This window comes from Centropristis striata, chromosome 11, assembly GCF_030273125.1.
Source record: "Centropristis striata isolate RG_2023a ecotype Rhode Island chromosome 11, C.striata_1.0, whole genome shotgun sequence".
Lineage (NCBI taxonomy): Eukaryota > Metazoa > Chordata > Actinopteri > Perciformes > Serranidae > Centropristis > Centropristis striata.
Window position 1 is genome coordinate 3,679,175 of NC_081527.1, and position 26,445 is coordinate 3,705,619.

At 36.9% G+C, this 26,445-nt stretch overlaps 2 protein-coding genes across 4 annotated transcripts; both read left to right on the plus strand.

The window, feature by feature from the left end:
* Window positions 1–2,602: 2,602 nt before the first annotated feature.
* catip (ciliogenesis associated TTC17 interacting protein) lies at window positions 2,603–10,918 on the plus strand. Of its 2 annotated transcripts, XM_059344952.1 has the most exons (10): window positions 2,603–3,112; window positions 5,931–6,116; window positions 6,217–6,272; window positions 7,133–7,219; window positions 7,916–8,083; window positions 8,170–8,294; window positions 8,994–9,070; window positions 9,391–9,458; window positions 10,436–10,495; window positions 10,536–10,918. In XM_059344952.1, exons 1-10 carry the CDS (start codon window positions 3,010–3,012, stop codon window positions 10,605–10,607), a joined length of 1,002 nt encoding a protein of 333 aa, XP_059200935.1. In that variant the 5' UTR covers window positions 2,603–3,009; the 3' UTR covers window positions 10,608–10,918. The 2 variants fall into 2 exon arrangements, with proteins under 2 accessions (XP_059200935.1, XP_059200934.1); XM_059344951.1 differs by having other exon boundaries at window positions 10,436–10,918.
* A 1,086-nt stretch (window positions 10,919–12,004) lies between these two features.
* Window positions 12,005–26,284, plus strand: casp8 (caspase 8, apoptosis-related cysteine peptidase). 2 transcript variants are annotated; one of them, XM_059345376.1, is made up of 12 exons: window positions 12,005–12,073; window positions 15,898–16,040; window positions 18,024–18,199; window positions 18,309–18,414; window positions 19,329–19,458; window positions 19,562–19,614; window positions 19,737–19,806; window positions 21,807–21,868; window positions 22,501–22,612; window positions 22,702–22,829; window positions 24,106–24,497; window positions 25,873–26,284. In XM_059345376.1, exons 2-12 carry the CDS (start codon window positions 15,933–15,935, stop codon window positions 26,006–26,008), a joined length of 1,473 nt encoding a protein of 490 aa, XP_059201359.1. In that variant the 5' UTR covers window positions 12,005–12,073; window positions 15,898–15,932; the 3' UTR covers window positions 26,009–26,284. The 2 variants fall into 2 exon arrangements, with proteins under 2 accessions (XP_059201359.1, XP_059201360.1); XM_059345377.1 differs by having other exon boundaries at window positions 12,016–12,073; window positions 15,910–16,040.
* Window positions 26,285–26,445: the final 161 nt, after the last annotated feature.

Below are 26,445 nucleotides of genomic sequence, written 5' to 3' on the forward strand. Positions count from 1 at the left end.
AAACACTGAAGGCAGTTACAAGAATGTCCTCATCCAGTTTGCAACCTATACCTTTTTAGCATATCATTTTTGATAAGCCTTTTTAACTTAACAATTGTTGTGCATGATTTCATTTACATTATAAGGTTGTCATTTTGTGTCTTTATAGTCACTTTGTGTGTTTTTTGGTTGTTTTGTGTCTCAAGAATGTGCTCCGAATGAGTGAGATAATATTCCCATAATAAGAATTAAAAGTCACCAGGACCAAGCAACGCTCCGTGGGGGACTCCACTGCTGCCCCAACCCTCGAGACCAACTCATAATCTCTCATCTTTGTTTAGATTTTTTTTTTTTTCTGCATTTTGTGTTTGTGTGTGTCTCAATTCTGTTATGTTATGAGACTTTTAGTACCTTTTAAAAGCGCTATAAAAATCAAATGTATTATTATTATTATTATTATTATGGTTATTATTATTATTTGTATTATTATTATTATTGTTATTATTCAACAAACAGTGAACAACTCAAAATACACTTTAGGACAAATATTGTAAATACTCAAATATTTCTGTTGACCTGAAGGTCAAAAATATAAAGCCAGAATGAACCTTATTGCTTGAAAAGGTTTGTTGCCAAGTGAAATCTAAAAGTGATCTCAGTGTTTGGATGTATTTATATAGACTTTGACATTAATATAATTATTCTTTGTTTTCAAACCTTCAAATATCTTGTATATTAATATTTTGTCACATACGCTCATGAGACATTTCTCTGTTGATTAGCAGTTGAAATGAGATCTTAAAACTTGTATAAATATGAGGATTCATCCTCTGGGGACCATAAACATCCACTGTAGTTGTGATAGAAATCAGGCCAACAGTTCTCTTGCTTGCTAAAAATAAAAACTTTTTTTTTAGAATAAAGTTTTTATGAAAACGATAACTAACTGAAACTGTATTTTGTGGTTACAAAACTAAACTTACAAAACTAAACTAAAATTATAGTGAAAATGTCCTTTGTTTTCGTCTTTGTCAACTTTGTCAACATAAACCTTTTTGGTTGATATGAAATCTATTTCATCTATCTGGTTTTATGACTTAATAAACTTATTGGGGCTAAAATGGATCAGACAAAGGAAATAAAGGAACATTTATTGTGACTTTTCTGAATCTCGCACTCAACAAATACCCCACTACAAAAAAACTAAAACTAACACTAAAACTAATAAAAACTAAACTAAAACTAAGCATTTCCCACAAAATGAAAACTAATAAAAACTGGCAAACTCACTCTAAAAACTCATTAAAACTAACTGAATTTGAAAACAAACGAACGAAATTAAACTAAAACTAATTAAAAATCCAAAACTATTATAACCTTGCTGTAGATACTGGATTAAAAAAAACACAGACTATATAATAAAAAGCAATGAAAACCATAACAAACCTCTCTCTGTGACTAATTTCTACTATTGCTCCTCTACAGCCAAAGGTAAGAAAGTACCACTCTTGCACCACCAGGTGGAGGGCAAGCACCACATTTAACACACCTCCATTGTCGGTTGCTACATCCTACTCTACCCTTCTTTCTTTCATTGAACTCTCCCTTCTTCTACCTTCTCCCCCCAATGTACCTCACAGATCTCCTCCAATACACTCCCCCACCCACAACCTCAGATCTTCAGATGCCAACCGACTGACAAGGTTATTATAAGAACATGGACAAAATTTTGCATTGAAGTGAATGGGACGGCCGAAAAAAAATGAGCGAAAAAGAACAATAATTGGTGATTTTTAAACGTCTACTTCTCCGGCATAATTTCACCTAGAGACTCCATTTAAACTTTAAACAGTAGACACAAGTCTTGTGTATCAGTGTATTAATCCACGTTTCGATAGGTCATATAGTTTTTTATCAATCCCTGTTCAATGACCATTATCATTTTTGGAGAAATTCTGAGATTATAATGGGTGTGTATTGCACGGAATGTTCGTGTCACAGTGTGTGACATCATCGCCAGAGTGTTGAGGGAGAGAAAAAATTGTCAAAAAATAAATTTTAAAACTGCGCTCCAGGCCGCAAATTCCACTCTACAGAAATAATTTATTCATAGAAACGTAGGAAAATTTGTCTTCTCTCTCACAATCCTCTGGTAAAGCTGTCAGAGTTATAGTTTGGGCGTAGGACGCACAGATGCGCCACCAACACGCACCAAGATTTCTGAAAAAGTGAGATGTAACAGTTTTTTTAGATCGCTCTAACAAAGCTATATTTTCATTTTTCTTTTTTAAAAAAAACGTATGTAGACTGCTCAAAGTGAAGTCGGATCAATGATAGGTATTATGGTTTCGCCAAAAATGCTTTCTGTTCGAGGCCAGAAATTCCAGTCTGTCCACCTCTATTACGGAACATTGGCAGTTGGTGACAGTTAATTCTGTTGATTGCTTTGATCTGATTGCCTTTGATTTTTGATGTGATTACAGTTAGAGATACACGCGCGCGTAAGTGCGCACACTCCTCAAGATACACATGCTTCAAACACGCACGCGCACACACACAGGTATTGTTATGTGATTTCAATCACACACACACACATTTTGAGGTTGAAGGGCATAGGTTGCTGTATAAATAAATACTTGAAAAGGAATGCTTGTTGTAGGTGTGCTCCTTGTATATTATATAATATCATAACATTACGAGTATTAATTGTTTGAAATCTCTGAAGAATCTCATCATAGTGTACACACACCGGCAGTAGCCCCCGTGGCCCTTTCAGAACTTCCCCAGAGGAAATTTTCTAGTTTTTGTTGTTGTTGTTGTTGTTGTTGTGCACAAGAGCTTTGAAGAGAATTCGATTGCGCATATACATTCATCTTTACGGTACTGTGGCGTCGTTGCCCTGACAACTCAGATTCGTGCCTCCTCTCTCATGTATTGGAAAAAGAGGCAGCGTGAAGAAGTCACATTCAATTAAATACAACGTCTTTTTCGCAACAAAGGTCTCTTAAATCAGTTTCAGCAGCGGTAAAGATGGAAGTCCCGCCGGGAGACGAGGTTCATGGTGGGATAGAGGGACTCGAACTCACGGAGCTGAAAGCCTCCGACGGAGCTGCTGCCTTCATGTCCAGCGTCGGTCAGTTGCCATTATTATTATTTTACTCTGGTCGGAGACCGAAACTGCGCAGGGAGCAAGGTTATTATAGTTAACGAAAACTAACGAAATAACGAAAACTAGAATTGAAAAAACATTTTCGTTAACTGAAATAAAAATAAAAACTAGAGTTTTTATTTATTAAAAAAACGATAACTAACTGAAACTGTATTGTGTGGTTACAAAACTAACTAAAACTAACTAAAATTATAGTGGAAATGTCCTTAGTTGTCGTTTTTGTCAACTTTTTTTCATTCATAATTCAGTGTTTCTATTAGAACATGCAACACGTGGTAAATATGTTTACTGAGACTGGGATGTTTACACTAGAACCACAATTCAAAACAGTTAATAACCTTATTGGGGCTGAGATGATAAACCAAAGGAAATAAAGGCAACATTTATTATGACCACTTTGAATCTGGCACCCAACACATAGCCCATTACAAAAAAACTAAAACTAACACTAAAACTAATAAAAACTAAACTAAAACTAAGCATTTTCAAAAAATAAAAACTAAACTAAAACTAGAAAACTCACTCTAAAAACTAAAACTAACTGAATTTGAAAACAAAAATTCACAACGAAATTAAAACTAAAACTAATGAAAAATCCAAAACTATTATAACCATGGCAGGGAGAGCAAACAACACCTGGTTTTGGCACATATTGAGTTACCGGAGAACTGAAGAGGAGAAGAGCCAAGTAGGAGGAAAAATACATCATTATGAAGTTGGAGAAAAAAGTCGAAATGACGAGAATAAAGTTGAAATAAAATGTTGAGAAAATACGTACGGGATATAATATATAATATTACACAATAAATGTCTAAAAAAATATTCACGGGTCAATGACAAATAAGGATTGGCAAGATGTCAAATGGTGTAACCACAAAAAAAATGATAAATATTAAATACTTCATCCACCTACATTGTATTTTATATTATTTTTATATATTAGTGGACTTAAACATATGATTACTTCATTTTAAAAAACGTATTTTTAAAAACATTTCTACATTTACACATTTCCGTCAATATTGAGCAAAACATATTCTAAATACAACCATTTTTTTTCTAAAGTTTTGACAAATTATGTAAAATTTGTTATATACCATAGTGTTGCAATGTAAACATGGATTGTATTTCTTTTTTCTAATTTTAGTTCACATTTATTTTCCTGTATATAATCAGATTTTTATGGGAAGAAAATTACTGGTTACACCAACTGACACTGGGTTAGATCACGTCATTGACCCTCACACAAATGACATAGAAGCAGAATTTCCCAAAAACAATAATTATAGAAGCCTACTAGCTACCTATAAAAGCTCATTTACAGTCATGGATAAAATTATTAGACCACCTTTTTCTTCAATGTCTTGTTCATTTTAATGCCTGGTACAACTAAAGGTTCATTTGTTTGGACAGATATAATGATAACAACAAAAATATATCATAAGAGTTTAATTTAAGAGCTGATATCTAGACATTTCCATGGTTTTATTGATAATAAATGTACCTTTAGTTGTACTAGGCATTAAAATGAACAAGAAATTTAAGGGAAAAAATGGTGGTCTAATATTTTTTCCATGGCTGTAAATATGATTATGTAGTACTCTAAAAAATCATATAAATGACATAGAAGCAGATTTTCCCAAAAACAATAGTTATAGAAGCCTACTACCTAGAAAAGCTCATTTACAGTAATGGATAAAATTATTAGACCACCCTTTTTCTTCAGTTTCTTGTTCATTTTAATGTCTGGTACAACTAAAGGTTAATTTGTTTGGACAAATATAATGATAACAACAAAAATAGCTGATTAGAGTTTAATTTAAGAGCTGATGTCTAGACATAGACATATAGATTTTATTGATAATAACCAAAATCAATATCAGTAAAACTGGAGCTCAACTATATTTAGTATAAAATGATAGAACTGGATGGAATCCTCTTATATGTTATATTTGACACCTTTGTTCACATTTGCAACATTTGAAATTCTTTATTGAGCATGATAGTGTTTTGAAAGTAGACAAAAAGATTCAAAATCACGTTTTATGTTGGACTAAAGCACTAAAAAAAGACACAAAATGACCACAAAAAGAAACAAAATGACTAAAAAAAGAAACAAAATAACTACAAAAGACACAAAATGACTAAAAAAGACACAAAATAACTAAAAAAGACACAAAATGACTAAAAAATACACAAAATGACTAAAAAAAGACACAAAATAACAAAAAAGACACAAAATAACAAAAAAAGACACAAATGACCACAAAATGACTAAAAAAAGACACAAAATAACTAAAAAAGACACAACAAAAGGCACACAAAGACACAAAAAAGACTAAAAAATAAACAAAAGACCCAAATAAAATCGAGTCCCACTAGAATAAAAACCAGAGTTGATGAGAGGATCACACACAATCACAAGATCACATTTATGTTGGTTTTTCTTTGTTTCTTTTTGGTTCAAAATGTTGATCCAGTAAGTCAGAATAAAAAATCAATTATTATCAGGTCATATTGGTGAAAAAAACAAACCAAAATGGCATTTAAACCTGTTTAAGTGGTGAATACAGGCAGCATGAAAAGGATGCAAAAATGGACAAAATAGCCCAAAAAGACTCCATAGAATTAAATAAAAAAACTGCTCCAACCAATTATTCGATTATCACAATAGTTGACGATTATAATCGATTATTGTTTGATTAATCTAATAATTGTTGCAGCTCTATCCAGAAGCTCCAGTTAAACTGTAATGTGTCTGGGGTTAACCCTCTTCTCTCAGAGCCTGCAGAGCTGCTGAAGTGTCTGTGTTCAGACTCTCTGGTGACCGTGTCAGAGGGCGGCAGACACCTGGGCAGGTTCAGCGTGACGCTGGAGTTTACCTGGAGGGCCCAGCAGCCCTGTCTGCTGCTGCACGCTCAGAGCCAGGGGGCCATCGAGGACTCCCCCTGTGGGACCACAGTCACAGGTGAGAAGAGGCAAGGGGACGCAAAGACAGCTGGATCGCTATTATTTTGTCAATTTGTATCATTTTCACGTCCTTTGTCCTGCCCTTATTGCCCAATAAGCCTACCTAACCACGGACCTGGAGGTGCTGGAGGAAGATTACCACGAGTACGTCAAGGTAGGTCATTGCAAACTTTCCATACTGTTGTGGTGTAAATGTACTACCCCTCGGAGAGGGAAAAGTGGATTAAAAACCAAGTCGAAGTTCCTTTTAGTTTTCTTTATTATAAATCATCAGAATACACTGCCTAGGTAGCCTGGCTAACGCCAGACTAATCACGAATGAGATTAGTCTAGAAACCAGCCGTTCATTTCTCCGTAGAGGAGGCGTGGTTTACGATCGCCCAGAACCGTTTATTGGGCGCTATGAATGTCTATCATGTACGTAGCTCTTAGCCAATCGTATCAGTTATACCAGATGACGTATGTAGAGTGACAGAAATGGATGTTTACATAGCCAGACTAGCCCATCTCTACTTTGAGACTAAAATGCTCAATTCTGCTTCTGCAACGTTTTTCTGCAGCATGTTGCAACTGCTCCGTAGTTTCAGCTCACAGTCTACCGGCAGTGTTGGTGTGTGTGTGTGTGTGTGTGTGTGTGTGCGTGTGCGTGTGTGTGTGCGTGTGTGTGTGTGTGTGTGAGAGAGAGAGAGAGAGAGAGAGAGTTGCTTGCTGCTTTGCTTCTCCAGTTCTCGCTTTCTGCAAGATTATTTATTTTTACGCCTTATTCCCCCTCATGTCATTCAGCCACACACATCCACTGATTTTATCTGCACTCGAGGCTGTGCTGAAAAAAATTATACCAACATGGCATTTAAACATTTTTTTTTTTTTTAGAATTAAAAAATGGACAAAATAGCCCAAAACTCCATAGAGTTAACAGACGCAGAAGCTAAAACTGTGATGCTTTCTTGACTTTCATTCTTTTTGTCACATCTGTCTGTGTTTATTTTGTATTTTTGTTAAATCTCTTCTCAGCTGGAGGGCCACAGTTTGGACAAGAGGTGTCGTATGGTGCAGCACGATGGACAAATGTTGATGGATAAAGTGACGACTGTAGGGGAGGTGAGAGAAGAAGCTGTGGAGTGGATCAGCTGTGACAAAACAACATGACAGTACAATCATACCCAGCCGTTTTGAGCATTTCTATGTGAAAAAGATGCTAATCTGCCAATCTGTATCTATAAATGTCTTTCTGATAACAGTTCGAAGTGGTTTTATTCACATATTAACTTTTAATGATGCCATTAACCCTTTATCAGGTGAAGAACTATATTTGGTAACTTCAGTGGATATCTAACTGGGTCCCCATGTCTCTCTGTTTGGTCGTAGAACCACATGGATTTCTTCCAGCTGAGAAGGGTGGAAATTTACTAGAAAAAAGTTGCAGATTTAAGAGATTTAAAGTGGCAAATCTGCGCGAAAAAAGTCGCAGATTTACGAGAAAAAAGTGGGAAAAAGCAACTTTTTCCTCACAGATTCACCTCTTTAAATCTCATAAATCTGCACTTTTTTTCCGCGCAGATTTGCCACTTTAATCTCGTAAACTTTTTTCTCAAAATATTAAACCCCTCCCCCGGGTTTTTTTTTACACATTCTGGCTGTATGTAATATCCTCCAATATTCTCTAGGGTTGAAATTTGGAATTTGCAAGTATTTCAATGAGTGTCCTATTAAGGGTTAAATCTGCTGTTGTGAAATAACTGAAAGGTGTACTGTGTGTGTGTGTGTGTGTGTGTGTGTGTGTGTGTGTGTGTACAGGAGACAACAAAGGAGAGTGTTTCTTACCCCATGTCTGTCCTCAGAGGGCTGGTTACGGAGGGATCCAGCCTTCTGCTGATGCGTTTGTTCAATCTGAGGCAGAAGGTGCCAGAACACATGACGTTCCTCTCTCTGGACAAGGGCCGACACATCATCCACACCACTTTTGTGAGTAATTATGCATTTGAGACTTCTTGGTCATTCTATGTTCCTTTTGAATAGTGAACTCTGATGATCTGTTTCTCTGTGGACAGAGCGAGCTGGGCCTGAAGCAGTTTGAGGTTGGGGGAGAATCTGTGGAGGTCTTTGGAGTGGAGAGGGTTGTTCACTCTGTGGAGGACGGCCCCACCACCTGGCACTGCTACTTCCTGGCTGATGGGTAAGCAAAAGGCGCATTTCCATTAAGTACGTTTCCCTCTAGAGAGCCGCTATGGGTGTAGCTTGGGAGAGAGGATCCACCCAAGATTCACCAAACTTCACTGGTTAGCGTCTCAGGTAGCGGCTGCTGATCGGCGATTTTGCGCACACGTGATTCATTTTCAGACTGGTGCAAACTGGACGCTGAGGGGTTAACGTCTCCTGCTCTGACTGCAGCTGGGAGAGACTGCGAGGGAGAGTAGGAACAAGTCTCCAAAAGTTTCCAATAACACCAGAAAAAGTCGCTAGTTTTGTCACTAGTCGCATTTTTGAAAAAGAGTCTCTAGAGACGTCTGAGTTGTCGCTAAATGTATCAAAAAAGTCGCTAAGTTGACAACACTGTTTGCCGCGTTGGTCTGTTGTCTCGAACTCTGTTGTTTAGCTGCTACAAACAGATCAAACAGGCTACAACTACTGCATGTAGGTTATTACGACTCTAGTAATTGCAGCTCCTTGAATTACTATACCTTTATATAGCATTTACACATGCATATGCCTGCTTTCAATATTGGGTTTAAAAACACAATTAGAGACAATACCTTTATGCCTTCACAGTTCATTTTATTTTATGCTTGTTTTGCAGTTTTGCAGTTTTTCGTTAGCCTTCAAAAAATATAAATGTTATAAATATTTTCTTGAGCCGTTTATGTTCTGTGATCAGGCATCTGGCGAGCAGAGTTCAGGTAGGATCTCCGGTCACCATGACGCTCCTGAAGCTGCCATCACAGGTAGAAAAAGGTAACTATAAGTGCTATTTACAGGTGGAAAGTTTGTTTTATATCTTTTGGTGTGATGGTATAGTGTGACTTGCTTGAGTAGACCGAAAAAAAACTAAAAATCATTGTCATTTCCAACAAGCCAAATCAACCTGTAATGATGCCTCATGTATACGTTTTAATAATGATAAGAACAATGCAGAGTAAATATAGCTACTACAGTAACCACTCAGACACACATACAACTGTTTCTACAAGGAAACAGAGTCAATTATGTGTGTGTGTGTGTGTGTGTGTGTGTGTGTGTGTGTGTGTGTGTGTGTGTGTGTGTGTGTGTGTCAGGGTTTGAGAAGATCCCACTGGTTTTGGAAGAAGACATGCAGATGCGCTCCAAGTTCTTGGACAGAAAGGTAACCAATAATGTTCTCAAATGTTAAAAATATATTTATTCAGACTGATTATTCTGCCCTACAAAGTCTAACTGCAGTAATTACATTTTTGGTCGAAATTGAGTTATAACTAAAAATGAACCCCTTGATGTTTTATTTTGTGACAAAGTTTAAGATTTGAATTTTGCTTTATTTCAGATAAATAATTATGTAAAAATTGCAGTAACTACAAAATCCAACTCAGACCACAGTAACTTCACTTTACACAGTCTGCTTTGGATATATATATATATATACATTTAAACATAAAACCAAAGCAGACTGCAGTAACTTCACTTTGACTGTGTAGCCTTGTATTTCTTCATTGTGTTGAATAGTGAAGACAAGAATAATATAAATTATAAATTTATTTAAAAGGGAAATTATATTCTAGATAGTGATCAAGTAAAAAAGTGAGATAAAATTATGTTAAGACTAAAATATAACATTACTTTATGATATTAAGTCTAAAATACGTAAATCTTTGAATTTGTTAAACAGTTTTAAATACACTTTTAACAAATTCTATTTGAAAATGTTTATTCACTGAAAACAAAATATAAAAGCTGAAAGAAGACAACAACATTACTATGAGATCCTTTTACAGCAAAACCAGAGTGCATTAACTAAATTTTTGGGTTCAAAGGTCAAATAAATCCTCATGATTTTTTTAGCATAAAACTGACATCATCAATACATGTAGAAATAAGTGTCATATCACATATCTACACATATAACAAATTTGGTTGTTCAGTTAAAAAAACATTAAAAAACTTTAAAGCAGTTTTTCTCAGTTTTACCCTTTGTGTAGTTACTGCAGTTAGACTCTGTGGGGCAGTATAGAGGCTACAACAGTACCACATATACATCTTAACCTGTATACATCCCATCATAACTTTACCCAATAAATCCATTATAAGAACAGAATAAGAAAGTGTGTTTCTGTGTGGTCGGGGCAGGAGGAGCTGATGGCGGACCACGCCTCCTACCTGAGGCAGCATCCAGAGATCCGTGCTCTGGTTTCTGACTTCCTGCAGTTTTTACTGCTGAGGAAACCAGAAGACGTCTTCCAGGTCGCCAGAGAATATTTCCTCCCTTTTTCCTGTCGTCCTCCTCCAAAACGGAGCATGAAAGCCCCCTCGCTCTGAAAACTCCCCACAGTCTCACATGGTTAAACAGCCTTTTTATAGCTGTTTGCTAATTTGTCCTTTTAACTTAAGATTGTTTTTGTTTTTTACATTGCACACGTAAAAGTAAAGTTTTTTTTTTATTGTAGCTTTATGTTTGACTTTGTGTAGGGCCTAGTTAGTTCCTTTTTTTTCTTAAACCTTAGGCAAACCTTTTTTTTTTGATGATTAAGACGTGAAAGTATGCCTGTTTGTTTGTACTTGTATTATTGTCAATAAAGTTTGGAAGAAAGAAAAAACGAGTCTGTCTTCAAAATAAAAGTCTAATTTTTAAAAATGTTACATAATGAAAGGCCTGTAACAGCCTTCTCACAAAAAAACCCACAAAAAAAAAAAAATTACAGGGTCGAGGCGAAAATGTATTTGATGTGTCGACATGCGGTTTTCTGTTTTCAAAATAAAGTGTGACACAGCCAGGCCCAAATACCAGATAAATATGGAAATAAGATTAATTGCATGATATTCACAGAACTCTTCATTGTGGATTTTATTTTATAAAACGCCTTTAGATAAAATTAATTAAAATCAAACTGTCTCTTTCCAGTAACTAATTAATAATAATTTCTGTGGAAATTCATAATAAAATGCACTTGAATATTTTACTGTACAGTAAATATTCAAGTGCATTTTATTATGAATTTCAACAGTGAAAAGTCCTGTAAATGTGTGAGAAGATACCTGAGGTCCTCTAGAATGAACCTGCAGTGGAAATAGTGACTGGAAACAGTCAGTTTATTTTTAATACATTTTAATATAATGTCATATTTTACATTACAGTCTATATCTAAAGGAGTTTTATAAAAAATTAATATTATTTCCATATTTATCTGGTTTTTGGGCCTGGTTGTGTAACACTTTGTTCTGAAAACTGAAAACCGCATGTCGACACAACATACATTTTTGGCACAATGCAATTTGATTATTTCATGTGGTGTGTAAATGTAAAGTTAATACTTAATTTCCTCTCTGCCAGTAAGAGTTTTATACTAAAAAAAAGTGAGAAAGAATGACAGTAAAGTGTTTATCCTTCATGTCAGCTCGCTTGGAGCCGTTTACATGAATTTACCGTAAATATCACAATATGTGCACACTACATTATATATTATTATTATTATTATTATTATTATTATTATTATTATTATTATTATTATTATTATTATATAGGGACGGCTCACTTGACCGCGGTGTTCTGTTGGTGTATTGTCTTGTATTACACCATGGTGCTTTAATAAAGTTTCAACAACAACAAAAAAGTAGTGCTTTTATTGTTGCTCAACAAAGCTTTTATTTTGAAGGTCTAGAGCGGAAGTGGCTCTGTAATAAAGTATCCGTTCAGTTCCTCAGAAAGTGAAACCAGCAGCAGCGGCAGAACGAGCAACACAGAATAAAACACTTGCGACGAATAAAAAGGTAATGTGTGCATTTTTCTCAGTGAAAACATATTTTGTGAAAGTGAAATATTTAAGACACGTCGTGTCGCTCCGTGGACGTGACCTGACGGCGGTAACGTCAGTTTTTGACGTCGTAAGTTGGACACAAGTTTTCTAACTGAGCCTGGAAGAACCATAGGTATCTATGGGAAGAACTCCCAGGGCCGGTTATTCCTACAGGCCACCAAGGCGGCTGCCTAGGGCGCCAAATTGGTAGGGGGCTTTAAGCATACATCTTTGTTTTTCGCAACATTGATTAACGAAACATTTTTTTAAAAAGCATGGGCAATAAAACCATCATTGAATTAAATGAACATGCCCCAACCCACAGCTTTTATTTTACTTTCAGTCATTATGGTTTTCAGAATTGTCTTTGGGCTTCCAATAACAATCAAAATTTTAATACCATATAATAAATGCAAATTTCATGTAGCTTATTTAAATGACTGCTTCAGTTTACAACACAATATTGTTAAAGTGCCCTGATATAACACAAAGCAAATGGTGATTGTGCGCATTTTTTTTATACTTGGAAAATTACCTGATTAATTTTCCCGTAATTGTTTCAGGGAGTTTCTCAATTTCCATGTGCACCCAGACAATATTTGTCTCGCAGAAAGGTGTGTGTGTGTGTGTGTGTGTGTGTGTGTGTGTGTGTGTGTGTGTGTGTGTGTGTGAAGAAATGAAAATAAGAAAATGAAAGAAAACACAGGGAGACAATCAGCACTGATGTTCTGAGACCATTACCTTGCTTGTAGTTCATGTATCAAATATTAGTGTACAGCATAATACATATAACATAGTGTACCTTAATCAAAACTTTATTTTTGTGAAGTCGAACAAACCGGTATTTCCGTGACGTCACTGCAGCAGATCCCTGTTAGCTTTAGCACTTTAACCCTATAAAGCCTGAACCATGAAATAATTGCCAGAAAATTAAATAATAATAAAAAAACCTGCTGACAAATAAAAATAATATATATAAATTTGCATATATATATGAATTCTAATTTGTATCATATTTGATACATTGGGTCTTTTTGTGCAATTTGTTGCTCACAGTTTGTTTTTCTTGAACTAACAAAAGCATATAAAACCAAATATTTTTAACCAATTAAAACTTTGACTTTCCTTTTAACATTTTCCTCAAACATACAAAATATTTTTTTTCCATATCACACAACATCAAACATCTGCTGATATGACGTTTTCATGCAGCAATGACAGATCCACCAGTGGAACCAGCATTTCATTTTTGCTACATCTGTTATTTTTGTGCAATTTGTTGCTCAGTTTGTTTATCTCCAACACATCATCAATGCTCAATTTTCTTGCCATCTAAAAATACACACCAAAACATTTTTATTTCTTTGAATTATTCGAGAGATATCTCAATTTTACTCTTAATATACCTAATTATGTCAGTTAAACCTTTACCTAGTTTACCTAAATGAGAAAAAGACTGTATGTTGCTTTATTTAATGCATAATGTATGAAATGCAATAAAATGACAACTGACAAATTTTCAAATAAGTTATTGTGTAACAAATATGATACATTTGGCTTTATAGGGTTAAAGTGATAAAAACACCACTATGACCACCCTGTACTGTAGGATTACTGTGATGCTGGTAATAGTCAGTGGTGGAAAGAAACTCAGTACATTTAATCAAGTACTGTACTGAAGTACAATTTAGAGGTACCTGTACTTTACTGAGTATTTCCACAGATGTAGCCTTACTTCTACTCTACTACATACTTATACAAGACAGAATGACAAAAAAAATACTTATATTAGATCACGTCAATGACCCATATATTTATATAGGTCATTGACGTGATCTAATCCATTGCCAGTTGGTGTAACCAGTAATTTTTTTTCATTAAAATCTGATATCTATATCAAACACAGGAAAACAAAAGTGAATTAAAATGAGAAAAAAAAATACAATCCACGTGAAATTGCAACATTATGGTAAAAATGACACAAAATGACCAAAAAAGACACAAAATGAGACGATAGAATGACAAAAAAAACCCATAGAAGACACATAATGACTAAAAAAGACGCAAAATAACAAAAAAAAACACAAAATGACCAAAAATGACACAAAATTACTAAAAAAAAGACACACAAAAAACACAAAATTACAAAAAAAAGACACAAAATGACCAAAAAAGACACAAAATGAGAAGACAGAATGACAAAAGAACACAGAAGACACATAATGCCAAAAAAAACAAAAAATAACTAAAAAAGACACAAAAAAGTCACAAAATGACACAAAAAAAGTCACAAAATGACACAAAAAAGACACAAAATAACTAAATAAGACACACAAAAGACACAAAATTACTAAAAAAAAAAGGACACAAAATCACTAAAAAATACACAAAATGACCAAAATTGTTACGTGTGTACACACACAAGATTTATTTTTCGATTGAACCTCATTTGTCCCTGTGCTTTGAACATAATATACTGTTTGGTTTCACTGACTTTCCTTTTGCAAAAGAAAAATAAAACTATATCATCAATCTCATAATACAGTTAGCCAAACGGCATATCCATAAATGTCTTTACGTTAATCAAAGACCTCTCTTTCTTCTCTTTGAAAATGAAACCAAACAAAATATTAAGTCTATTAAGAAATCTACCAACATGAAAGCTATAAAAACTTTGCATTTATGTACACTGATATCTATATCTATATACAGGAAAATAAAAGTGGACTAAAATGAGAAAAAAATACAATCCACGTTTACATTGCAACATTATGGTATATAACAAATTTTACATAATTTGTCAAAACTTTAGAAAAAAATGGTTGTTTTAAGAATATGTTCTGCTCAATATTGACGTAATCATATATATGATATATATATAGATATATATATATATATATATATATATATATATATATCCTTTATTTAACCAGGTAAAAGTCTCGTTGAGATTTTTAAAAATCTCTTTTCCAAGAGAGACCTGGCCAAGAAAGCAGCATAAAAAGAGACAAGTTACAATATTTAAACACAATTGTCATAAACAATTAAATACAAACAAGGGAAATTGATTTCTTTATCCTTTAGAATTGATTTAAATTCACCAATTTGTTCCAGATAAAGAGACGTAACTAAAAGCTTTCTTACTCCACTACATTTAGCTGGCAGCTTTAGTTACTTTTCAGGTCAAGATTTAACAAGAAAAAATACAATAAATGTAAATGATTACACATGTTTATAAATGAAAAAATGAACCCTATTTTGAAAACTTAAAAAGAATAAGGAGTGGATGCGTGGTGTTGTCACTTGATTGTGGAAAAAGTATTCAGATCTTACTGCAGTAAAAGTACTAATACCACACTGTGAAATTACTCCACTACAGTAAAAGTCCTGCATTCAAAACTTACTGAAGTAAGAGTACAAATGTATCAGCATCAAAATGTACTTAAAGTATCAAAAGTAAAAGTACTCGTTATGCAGAATGGACCCACTCAGATAGTTTTTTAATTTGTAACGATGCATTTATGTAAGTGGCCTTTTAGTTCACATTTACATTTAGTCATTTTAGCTTTCATCCAAAGCGACTTACAGGAAGAAAAATGCAAATTTTTAAATAGGAAATTTTCAAATTAATTATTCAAACTGATTAATTGATTATCAAAATATTTAGTCATTAATTAAATAGTTGTTACTAATTGATTATTCTGTGCAGCTCCACTTGCCCTGGTTTAGTTTCCATGACAATGTGACACTATTTCTACATATTTTCTGACTTGTTTCTGCCTCTCTAACCCTAACCCTAACCTCCTGCAGTGATCTGAGAGGACGAGGCTGTGATGGACAGACTGAAGTTGTCCCGCATAGACGAGGAGCTGGAGTCGTCTGAGGTCCAAGCTCTCTGCTTCTTATGTCGTGATGTCATCAACAGGAAACGCCTGGAGGGGGTGAGAACCACAACTGTTGTCTTTGCACTTGTCTCAACCACATGTCTGAGCAAAATGTCTTGTATTGGTCTGAGGTAGGTAAGGTCTGATTGAAATCAGACCTTACCTACCTCAACATACCACTCAACTCTTGACACAAGCTGTCGTCATCTCTAAACTTGACTACTGTAAACCCTCCTGACGGGCTGTTAGCCTGCACAGTAAAACCGCTTCAGATGATCCAGAACACGGCGGTGAGCCTGGTCTACAACCAGCCAAACAAGTCACATGTCACACCGCTGCTCCTTGAGCTCCACTGGCTACCTGTTGCAGCATCAAATTCAAATCTCCAATGGTGCTTGTCTCTGGTACTACACCCAGCTAGCCTGGCTAACACCAGACTAATCACAAATGAGATCTAGTCTGGAGACCACCTATTCATTTTTCCGTAGAGGAGGCGTGGTTTATGATCCTCCAGAGCCGTTTATTGGGCGATACAAATGTCTATCATAAGCGTCTGTAGGTAGCTCTTAGCCAATCGTATCAGTTATACCAGATGACGTAGTAGAGCAACAGTAATTGATGTTTACATGGCCAGACTAGCCCATCTCTACTTTGAGACTAAAATGCTCAATTTCTGCAGCATGTTCTGGCTCTGGCTGCTCACAGTCTACCAGCAGTGTGTGTGTGTGTGTGTGTGTGTGTGTGTGTGTGTGTGTGTGTGTGTGTGTGTGTGTGTGTGTGTGTGTGTGTGTGTCTCCAGTTCTCGCTTTCTGCCAGATTCTTTATTTTTACGCCTTATTCCCCCTCATGTCATTCAGCCACACACGTCCACTGATTTTATGGTCAATAGAGGAGCTGCTGTGGGTCTCTGGGCGGCTCCGCTGTCTCCCGGCTCGTAGCCAGATCACCGTGGTTACAGCAGCGAGCGGTAGCGGGGCTAGTTGGTAGATTAGGCTTCGGCAAAATCCTGTCGGAAGCATGGCTAAAACATCCTTTTTGGTGGTGAAACAGGAGTGTAAAGTCAAACGTTGTTCTTCTTTAAAAATCAACTGTCGCTCTAAACTATCTAGAACACTGTCTACAGCTAGATCCAAAGAGAGCTTTGCGTCTGCTGCAGCCATGTTGGATCTGTAAGAAAACTACAAAACTACAAGCTTCGTCTGTCCAGTAGTACGCGTCACCGTCTCGCCGTCCCTCCCCGTTCTGTGATTGGATCCCTAAAACAGGGCTAAGAAACGGCCATAGATTCCAGACTGCCTGCAGGTTCGAAATGAAATCGAGCGCACAAGGCAGTATGGGTATACCCAGGCTAGCACCCAGATACCTGAACACCCTGATTCAGACATATGCTACCTCACGACTGTTGCTCTCCTCCGTTCGTTCAAGACAATCCAGACTCTTTGCATTTCTTGTTCCCCGTTGGTGGAACCACTACCAGTTCCTACCAGAGCAGGGGCGTCCCTCTCTACCTTTAAAAATCTCCTGAAGACCTTCAGAGAGCATCTTCTCTCCTAGCACCACACCACAACTCTCCTCCTTAAAGAATCCTCTCTAGACCTTATTGATGCACTAATAGTTGTTATCACACTAGACCTTGATTGTTTGCTTTTTTCTTCCTGTAAATCGCTTTGGATTAAATGAAATGACGAAATGTAAATGTCTCAATCACTAATTAAGGACAAGTGAGTTTATTCTTCTTCTTCTGAAAGTCAGTATGTTATCCAACAGAGAATCTACATTCACCAAAATAAAAGCATTATGGTTAAATAAGATTACTTTTGCAAAGCTTTGATCAGCAATATTCAAAGGGTGCTTATTTCTTAGTTGTGACTTATTTCTCTACCTCCAAACAACCCACCCCTGCTTTTATATAAAAAATACGGCTCATGGACAGCTTTTTCTCCCATCGCTAACATTCTCAGCTGTTGCACCTTGCTCCCTTTTCTACATTTGTCTTCTCAAAAGTTTGTTTGCATGCTTTTCTTGGTTGTTCTCATAAAGATCGCGGATGCAAAAAGTCTGTTCCTGAGACTGGAAGAAAAATGTCTGCTGGAGAACGATTCCTTCCTGGTTCAGCTGCTCCAAACTATCCGTCGAGCAGATCTGCTAAACCTCCTGGAGACAGACAGCAGCCGGCAAGAAGAGACCGACGCAAACCCACCGCTGTCAGAATACAGGTACATGGAGAGAGATGTCAGGAGTATTATACAGTTGTATTACCCAAAGTTTTATTTTTTGTCTAATGTTTTTTTGCTGTCGCTCTCCTCTCTCTGACATTTGTGTCAGGGTGATGCTCTACAGAGTCTATGAGGACATGACGACGGAAAATCTTGAAAAGATGAAGTTTCTTTTGAGCAACAAACTAGGCAGAAGACAAACTGAGAATTGCAATGTAAGAACTCACCTTTTCATACCCACAGTTACAGAATAGATAATGACATGTAGTAGGGCTGGGCGATATGTACGCTGCTGGATGAATGTAGGGGAAACACTGCGATATTTATCCCGATATTTTTATCACAAAGTGAGAGCAAATGTTCAAAGTCAAATATGACATGTCGCAAATAGTTTTATTGAAACCGTTTATTTAAGTGAACATAAATACTGTGTAACAACAGGAGTATCTTATTTTAAAGTCCAAGCTTCATAAAGTAAATAAAAAATATCTTAAATAAAAATAGCCTATGAAATAAAATAGGCCAATCTTTTTCTGAAATAAACATATTTATATGAGAAAAGAATAACAAACACTACAAAATAACTAAATATAACAAACCCTAGTAAGGACAGCATTTATATATAAAGAAAGAAAATCTTTTTTTAACTATATCCATATATGTGATATGGTCTAATTCCATTTCACATTTAGAAATATATTGATATATTTTTTTAATACCGATATATATCGCCCAGCCCTAACATGTAGTAAATACTTTACTCCACTGTAACCAGCATACCAAAATGATTGCACGTGATTGCATGTTGATGTATTTATGAATCAGGATCTATTTACAAGAATGGCAATTGTGTGTTATAATTGTGTGTGGAATTCATTTCAACAATGTATTTTTCTTCTCACTTTTTCTCCGATGGCCTGAACAAGTCACTAAAGTTGTTGCTAGTAGTCGCTTTAAAAAAATAAAATAAAGTCGCTAAGAGGGCCTGGAGAGTCGTTAAACCTATTGAAAAAAATCACAAATTCGTACATTAATTTAATACGAGCCTGGGAAAGCCCAGGAGTGATTTCTAGATAAACATCTCCAGTCTCTGCACAGACAGAAACAAGTCTCACCTGTTCATTTACAGACAGCCCTGGATGTGTTTGCTGAAATGGAAAAGACTGGTATACTATCAGATACAAACCTCCAGGAGCTGCTTACAACGCTGCAGCAGTTCGATCAACAACTGGTGGCGACCGTTCATCACTACGTGGACAGTATGAGACACACACACACACACACACACACACACACATGAACGCACATTCAAGTGTTGTGTTTGTTTGTGTGGAATTCATGAAATGATTGTATCTTTTTCAGGGCGAAACCAGCTGCCTCCAACCAGAACAACTCCTCAAGTCACCATGTACCAGGTCTGTGTGTGCATTATTAATTATAATAATATTATAAAAATAATAATCATGTGTGTTTGTATACAGTTCAGCCTATAATGAACCTGTTTACTGAGGACTGGAGCTCTGTTTTCTTCCCATAGACACCCAACAACAACAACACCACCCGTCAGCCAGCCGAACCTATGGAAGTGTCCATGTCTCAGCCCACCTGTAAGTCTTTTACTGTGTTACACTCTGACTTCCTGTTTATTTCAACACACAGCCACTCAGTTATTACACCTTATGTTGGGCCTTCCACCAAGGCTGCACTATTAGTGGAATTTTAATCGTGATCACGATTTTGGCCGCCACGATTAAATGAACCTGATCGTCGGCGATATTTCCATTTTAAAATGCGTCTCTCCTGAATATCTAATCAACACTTTCTACACCAGTAGTCCACCAACCACCAGGGGGCGGGCCGTTTTTCTCCCCTGTAAAAAGCCTGGTTGCTGATTGGATAGAACGCTAAGCAGGATGTGACGTAGTACTCGACGCCATAACAACATGCTCAGCCGGCGAAGCAGTGTTGCCAACTTAGCAACTTTGTTGCTATATTTAGCAACTTTTCAGACCCCATTAGAGACTATTTTTCGAAAAAAGCGACTGACAACAAATCTAGCGACTTTTTCTGGTCTTATTGGAGACTTTTGGAGACTCGTTCTTATTCTTCTTACCGAGCCGCGGGGGCCGGAGGCTCGTTAAGAAGAATAAGAACGAGTCGAAGCCGCACAGTCCTCCTGCAGCAGTCTCTCCCAGCTGCAGAGCCGGAGGGAATGTTAACCCCTTAAGCCAGGAACACACCGGCCCGACTCTCGGGCGTCGGGGACAGTCGGACGACGTCGGGTACGCGTCTGTTTGTTGTGTTCATCTGCGTCGGGGAAGCGCGGAAGCTGTCGGGTCTCCTCGGCCCGATTCGACATGCTCAATCGGGGAGCGTCGGCCGTCGGGAGAGTAGATTCGTCGGGTCCTCTGACTGGCTGTGTGTGGGAGGGGCGGAAGTCACGAGAGTAAACATAAACACATGGCACGTCTTCGGGCAAGAACGAGTCCGAGAGCAGACAACGCGACCATCAGCTCAGCCCAAGTGACCATTTTGCAGCGAAGCTTTGTTTTCCAAAATGTCTTCTCAAAACTAATTACAAGCTTAATGCTGTGTGTGCTTTGTTTTTATTCTCCAAGGTTACTTCTATGGTTTCTCCGTTACGTCATTTCCTGTTTTCATGTTTTGGATTACAGTCACGAGACTAGCGCCACCCGTTGTTAGTAGGGCCGGGACTCGATTAAAAAAATTTATCTAATTAATTAGAGGCTTTGTAATTAATTAATCGAAATTAATTGCATTTTAATCGCATATAAATATTTGACCTGAGAACACGCTAGCTACCACACTAGCCGCTAGCTGCTATATGTTTAGCATTGAGGTGATACTTGAGGCTGGATGTGCTGCTATGGTGATATGTGAATTCCTTGTTGCCTAGCAACACAACCATGCTCTTATGGACGCTTCCATCCGTTGGTTTTTAGTAACTAAATGTCCCATCATCCACGGGGCCAACCAAAGGTCTCATCAGCTTCTTCCTTCATGTTCACTGTGGTTTGTTGTTGTCGCAACTCATCAACGCTAGTTGGTGCTCCAGTATAATCGGTCCGCCTGAAACTCATCCAGTGAGAAACGTTCCGCGCTGCAAAAATAAGTGCTTAAAATGCGTCAATTTTTTAAAGGTTAAAGTCCCGGCCCTAGTTGTTAGGGAGACTTATTGCATCTCGCAAGCGCAGAACGTACAGGCTGCTGTGTAGTCGGCAGTCGTCATGGCGACATGTTTCACTGCTTTTTTTCACCCGACTGTGTCCGACAAGAGGCAACAGAAATGTCGGACAGGAGCTCATCGGCGTCGGGTCCCGTCGGGTCCCGTCGGGGCGGTGTGTGGGGGCCTTTAGTGTCCAGTCTGCAAATTGCTAACAGGCTAACAGTTAGCTCTGTAGTAGTAGTGCAATATTAGATTACAATATTGATCAAAATAATCGTGATTATCACTTTGGCCATAATCGTGCAGCCCTACCTTCCACTCCCTCACTGCTGTACATACATATTCACTATTTGCAATTATCATCTTATTGAACACAAGGGATAAAAAAGTATTTGCTGTTCTTTTTTTTAAAATCTTCAGACAGAAGAGAAGATAGTCTTTGCTCCGATGCAGAACCAAGGCCTCTCCATTCTCCTGATGATGTAAGCATTCACCCAAACACCTTATTTATTAGGTTTAGGTTCATTTATTTGCACAGTTAGAATTACATAAAATGACAAAGACAACAAATAATGTAAAGTGCAGGGAGAGGCAGAAACCCCAGATTGGCTTATTTAAAGCCTCCACCTGAAAATTTGATATAAAAACAAAAATATGAACATGATATGAAAGTATTTTGGTGTGAATTAGAATGTTAAAACAGCAGTTAAATGGGCTTTTAGACATCTTTTGAAACATTTTATAGAAATGGAGTTCTTTGCCAGATGGGAAAATGTTTTTATCCATAATTTACAACAATTAATTGACCTCTGCATGTCAGACATCTTGGAGGATGAAGATCTAAAGATTTACGCGTTGGATTAAATTTAAAATAAGTCTTAAATTGCTCTGAAAAGTTTTCATGATCTGAATATACCTTATAGATAAAAACACACATTGGAGAGATATCAGTGAGCATCTGAAGGTCAAGATGAGTCATGTGATCCTTACAAAACGTTTCTGGAGAACCAAAACTCTGTTGAATTTAGTAGGAAAGGTGCTATGGTGCCTTATTCATTTATTACTGAACATGTTCATCTTGATTTGTCTGTGTGTTTGTGTTTGTGCCCTTTAGAAGGATTACTACGACATGAATCATAACCCACGTGGTTTGTGCGTGGTCATCAATAACGAGGAATTCCCTGGAACAATGCTGGGCACTCGAAGAGGAACTCAGGAGGATGCAAGTATGTTTCCTCATATTTGAACAGCCGTGTGATTTATTCATCTGTCTCAGAGTTAATCTTCATCACATGTCTCTCTTTCTGTGTCACAGAGGTTCTGGACACAACGTTCACCCGGCTCGGCTTCACTGTGGAGATTCACAAAAACTTGACTGCAGAAGAAATGCGACTTAAACTACGAGAGCTGGGCAAAAGGAACTTTTTGAATGATGACGCTTTGGTGAGCAACAAGTTCAGAGCTGCAACAATAGATAGTATACACCTGTTGTTTTTACTCTTTAACCCTTTATCAGGCAAAGAACTATATTTGGTAACTTCAGGTAATATTTTGAGAAAAAAGTTGCAAATTTACTCGATTGAAGTGGCAAATCTACAAGAAAAAAAGTCGCAGATTTAAGAGATTTAAAGTGGCAAATCTGTGCAAAAAAAATCGCAGATTTACGAGTAAAAAAAGGGGGGAAAAAGCTACTTTTTCTCGCAGATTCACCACTTTAAATCTCATAAATGTGCGCATTTTTTTCTGGTAGATTTGCCACTTTAATTTCGTAAACTTTTTTCTCAAAATATTATTTTCATATGGCAGTATGTAATGTCCTCCAATATTCTCTAGGGTTGAAATTTTTGATTTGCAGGTATTTCAATGAGTGCCCTATTAAGTGTTAAAGTGGTGAATCTGGGAGAAAAAAGTATTTTTTTCCCACTTTTTTTCTTGTAGATTTGCCACTTTAATCTAGTAAATTTGCAACGTTTTTCTCGAAATATTACCTGATTGCCTGATAAAGGGTTAAAGGAATCATTTAACACTGGTTTAGATCAAATTTAGCTGCATAAACGTACTTTGGTCAGAAAATGGCAGTGTAATGTATCGCTATAGGCTAATCCACCAGTAAACACATCGATTAGAGTTAAATTATATGAAAGTTTAATGTGAGTTTTATATGAATGGCACTTTACCGTGTTGTGTGTGGAAGGTCCCTTTATTTACTTTTTTTGGTCATTTTGTGTCTTTTTTAAATAATTGTGTGTCTTTTTTGGTCATTTTGTATCTTTTGGGTCATTTTGTGTCTTTTTTAAATAATTTTGTGTCTTTTTCTGGTAATTCTGTCTTTTTTTTGGTCATTTTGTGTCTTTTTTAAGTAATTTAGTTTTTTCTGTCATTTTGTGTCTTTTTTTGTAATTTTGTGTCTTTTTTAGGTAATTTCTTTTTTTTTCGTTCATTTTGTGTCTGGAGGTGATGTATTTTCGATCGTTGCGTAATCGCTTAGCGACAGTTGGCAATCATTATAGTTTTCATTATAATTTGAAGAAATTAAATAAATTAAGACATGAAATGTTTCATTCTGTGTGTAATGGATCTTTATAATGTGTTATTTCCACTTTTTGAATTGAATTACTCGCATAAATAAACTTTTCTATGATATTCTAATGTATTGAGATGCACCTGTAATATAAGAACCTTACTAAAGGTGATTTTCTTTGTCTGCCTCTGTTCTTAGGTGGTTTGTGTGCTTTCCCATGGAGAAGAGGGAACTGTCTTTGGGACGGATGAGAAGCAGGTTTCCTTGCGGGACCTGACTCAGCCCTTTAAAAGCGTGGGCGCTCCGACCCTGGCAGGGAAGCCCAAACTCTTCTTCATCCAGGCCTGTCAGGGTAGCGGCTACCAGAGAGGATCCGTCCCATGTCCGCCGCTGCCAAGTGCTGCGAGCGGAGACAAACAGAGCCGCCTGGAGGAAGACGCTGGTCCTGTACGAGGCAAGACGGTGCCCTGGGACGCTGACTTCCTGCTGGGCATGGCCACCGTGCCCCAGTGCAAGTCGTTCCGAAACACCTCCATGGGCTCCATCTACATCCAGGAGCTCTGCAGGCAGCTGATTAAATCAGCAGAAAGGTGAGAGAGAGACGCCTCCTGGTCAATCTGAAGTTAAACACCAGATAACTGAGAACCTCAGTAATGTGCTGCTTTAAATGGGGCAGCAGTTAAAGGGATTTCTGCACCCTAAAAAAATATTTGCTGTCAAAATTAACTTAATTTTATCAATTGATTATGTTATATATATAATATTTAGGGCCGGGACTCGATTAAAAAAATAATCTAATTAATTAGAGGCTTTGTAATTAATTAATCGAAATTAATCGCATTTTAATCGCATATAAATATTTGACCTGAGAACAGTGAGAAGTCATTTTTTTCACATGGATTTTTAGTATACCATTGAATAATGACTTACATAAGCTTAAGCAACAAAAATATTGTTTATTTTTGTTCAAGTCCAACAGACCAGTGCAATTTTTGCCATTAAGTGTAGCAATAGCATATTTATAAATATAGTACATTTCATAAATCTAGGTAGCCTATAGGTAGGTAGACCTTCTGTAAACTAGAATACTTTGGTTTTTGAAGTAAAACACAATCCACGCTAGCTAACACGCTAGCCGCTAGCTGCTATATGTTTAGCATTGAGGTGATACTTGAGGCTGGATGTGCTGCTATGGTGATATGTGAATTCCTTGTTGCCTAGCAACACAACCATGCTCTTATGGACGCTTCCATCCGTTGGTTTTTAGTAACTAAATGTCCCATCATCCACGGGGCCAACCAAAGGTCTCATCAGCTTCTTCCTTCATGTTCACTGTGGTTTGTTGTTGTCTCAACTCATCAACGCTAGTTGGTGCTCCAGTATAATCGGTCCTCCTGAAACTCATCCAGTGAGAAACGTTCCGCGGTGCAAAAATAAGTGCGATTAAAATGCGTCAATTTTTTAACGCGTTCATTTTTCTGTAATTAATTAATCTTAATTAACGTGTTAAAGTCCCGGCCCTAATTTCTATATAACGTTATATATAACTTTATTGACACGTTGCCGTGGATACGCATTGTTCTGCTTCTCTCCTGATGACAGCTCTCCTTGTTAGTGACCTGTCAATCAAAGGTAGCCCCGCCCCAAATCATACGATTCTTTATCTTCTATTTTCTTCTAAATGGGTCCATTATTTACACTGTTAACATCAGATTGTCTTGAAGAAGATTTTTTACTAGTGATTGAGACCATAGTGTTGTCCATTTCTGAGTTAATAAATCAAGTGAGAAGTTTTCTCATTTTGCATTGAAATGAATGGACACAAATGTTTTTGCAGCCAAACTTAGCGCCCTGTGCTGGAATTTTTCGGTATGATGCAGCTTAAGGCACTTCCTGGTTTGCCTCCCTGCTCAGACCAGGAGTTTGCCGCCTGGTTGTAACGTGTGTGTCCTGTTTTGTGTGCAGCTCTGAGACGGATCATATCCTGGACGTGCTGACTCGTGTGAACCGGGAGGTGAGCGAAGGAGAATATCTGAACTACAAACAGATGCCAGAGCCCAAATACACCCTCACCAAGAAACTCGTCCTCAAATTTGTGTGAGCTGCCCGGGATGGAGCACTACGCTGATCATGTGCCAAATCAGACTGCTGGCTGCTTTACTGTGAACGACTGGTTGTGTGTGTGTTTTTAATCTCCTGCTGCTTGGATAAATGTGTTTATTATGTTTGTTATCCTGAGAATCTGATGTCTCTTCATATTGTGGAGGGAAATAAAACAAGCCCCATGAAATATAAAATGTTTCAGATGCCACAAATATCCTTTTTTGACATTTTTATAATCATTTAGGAAAAATAAACAATAGTAAAAATTTGGAAAGTGTTGTGTCACAGTCCTTGTTGCAGATCACAGAAAAGCATCTTTTTATACTGATGTAACAATATATAGTAACATATATGATATTTCTCAACATGGTGTGATAAGTGTCATTAAATTTAAAAAAATTAACACAATTCTTCCCTTAAAAGATAAATTATAGT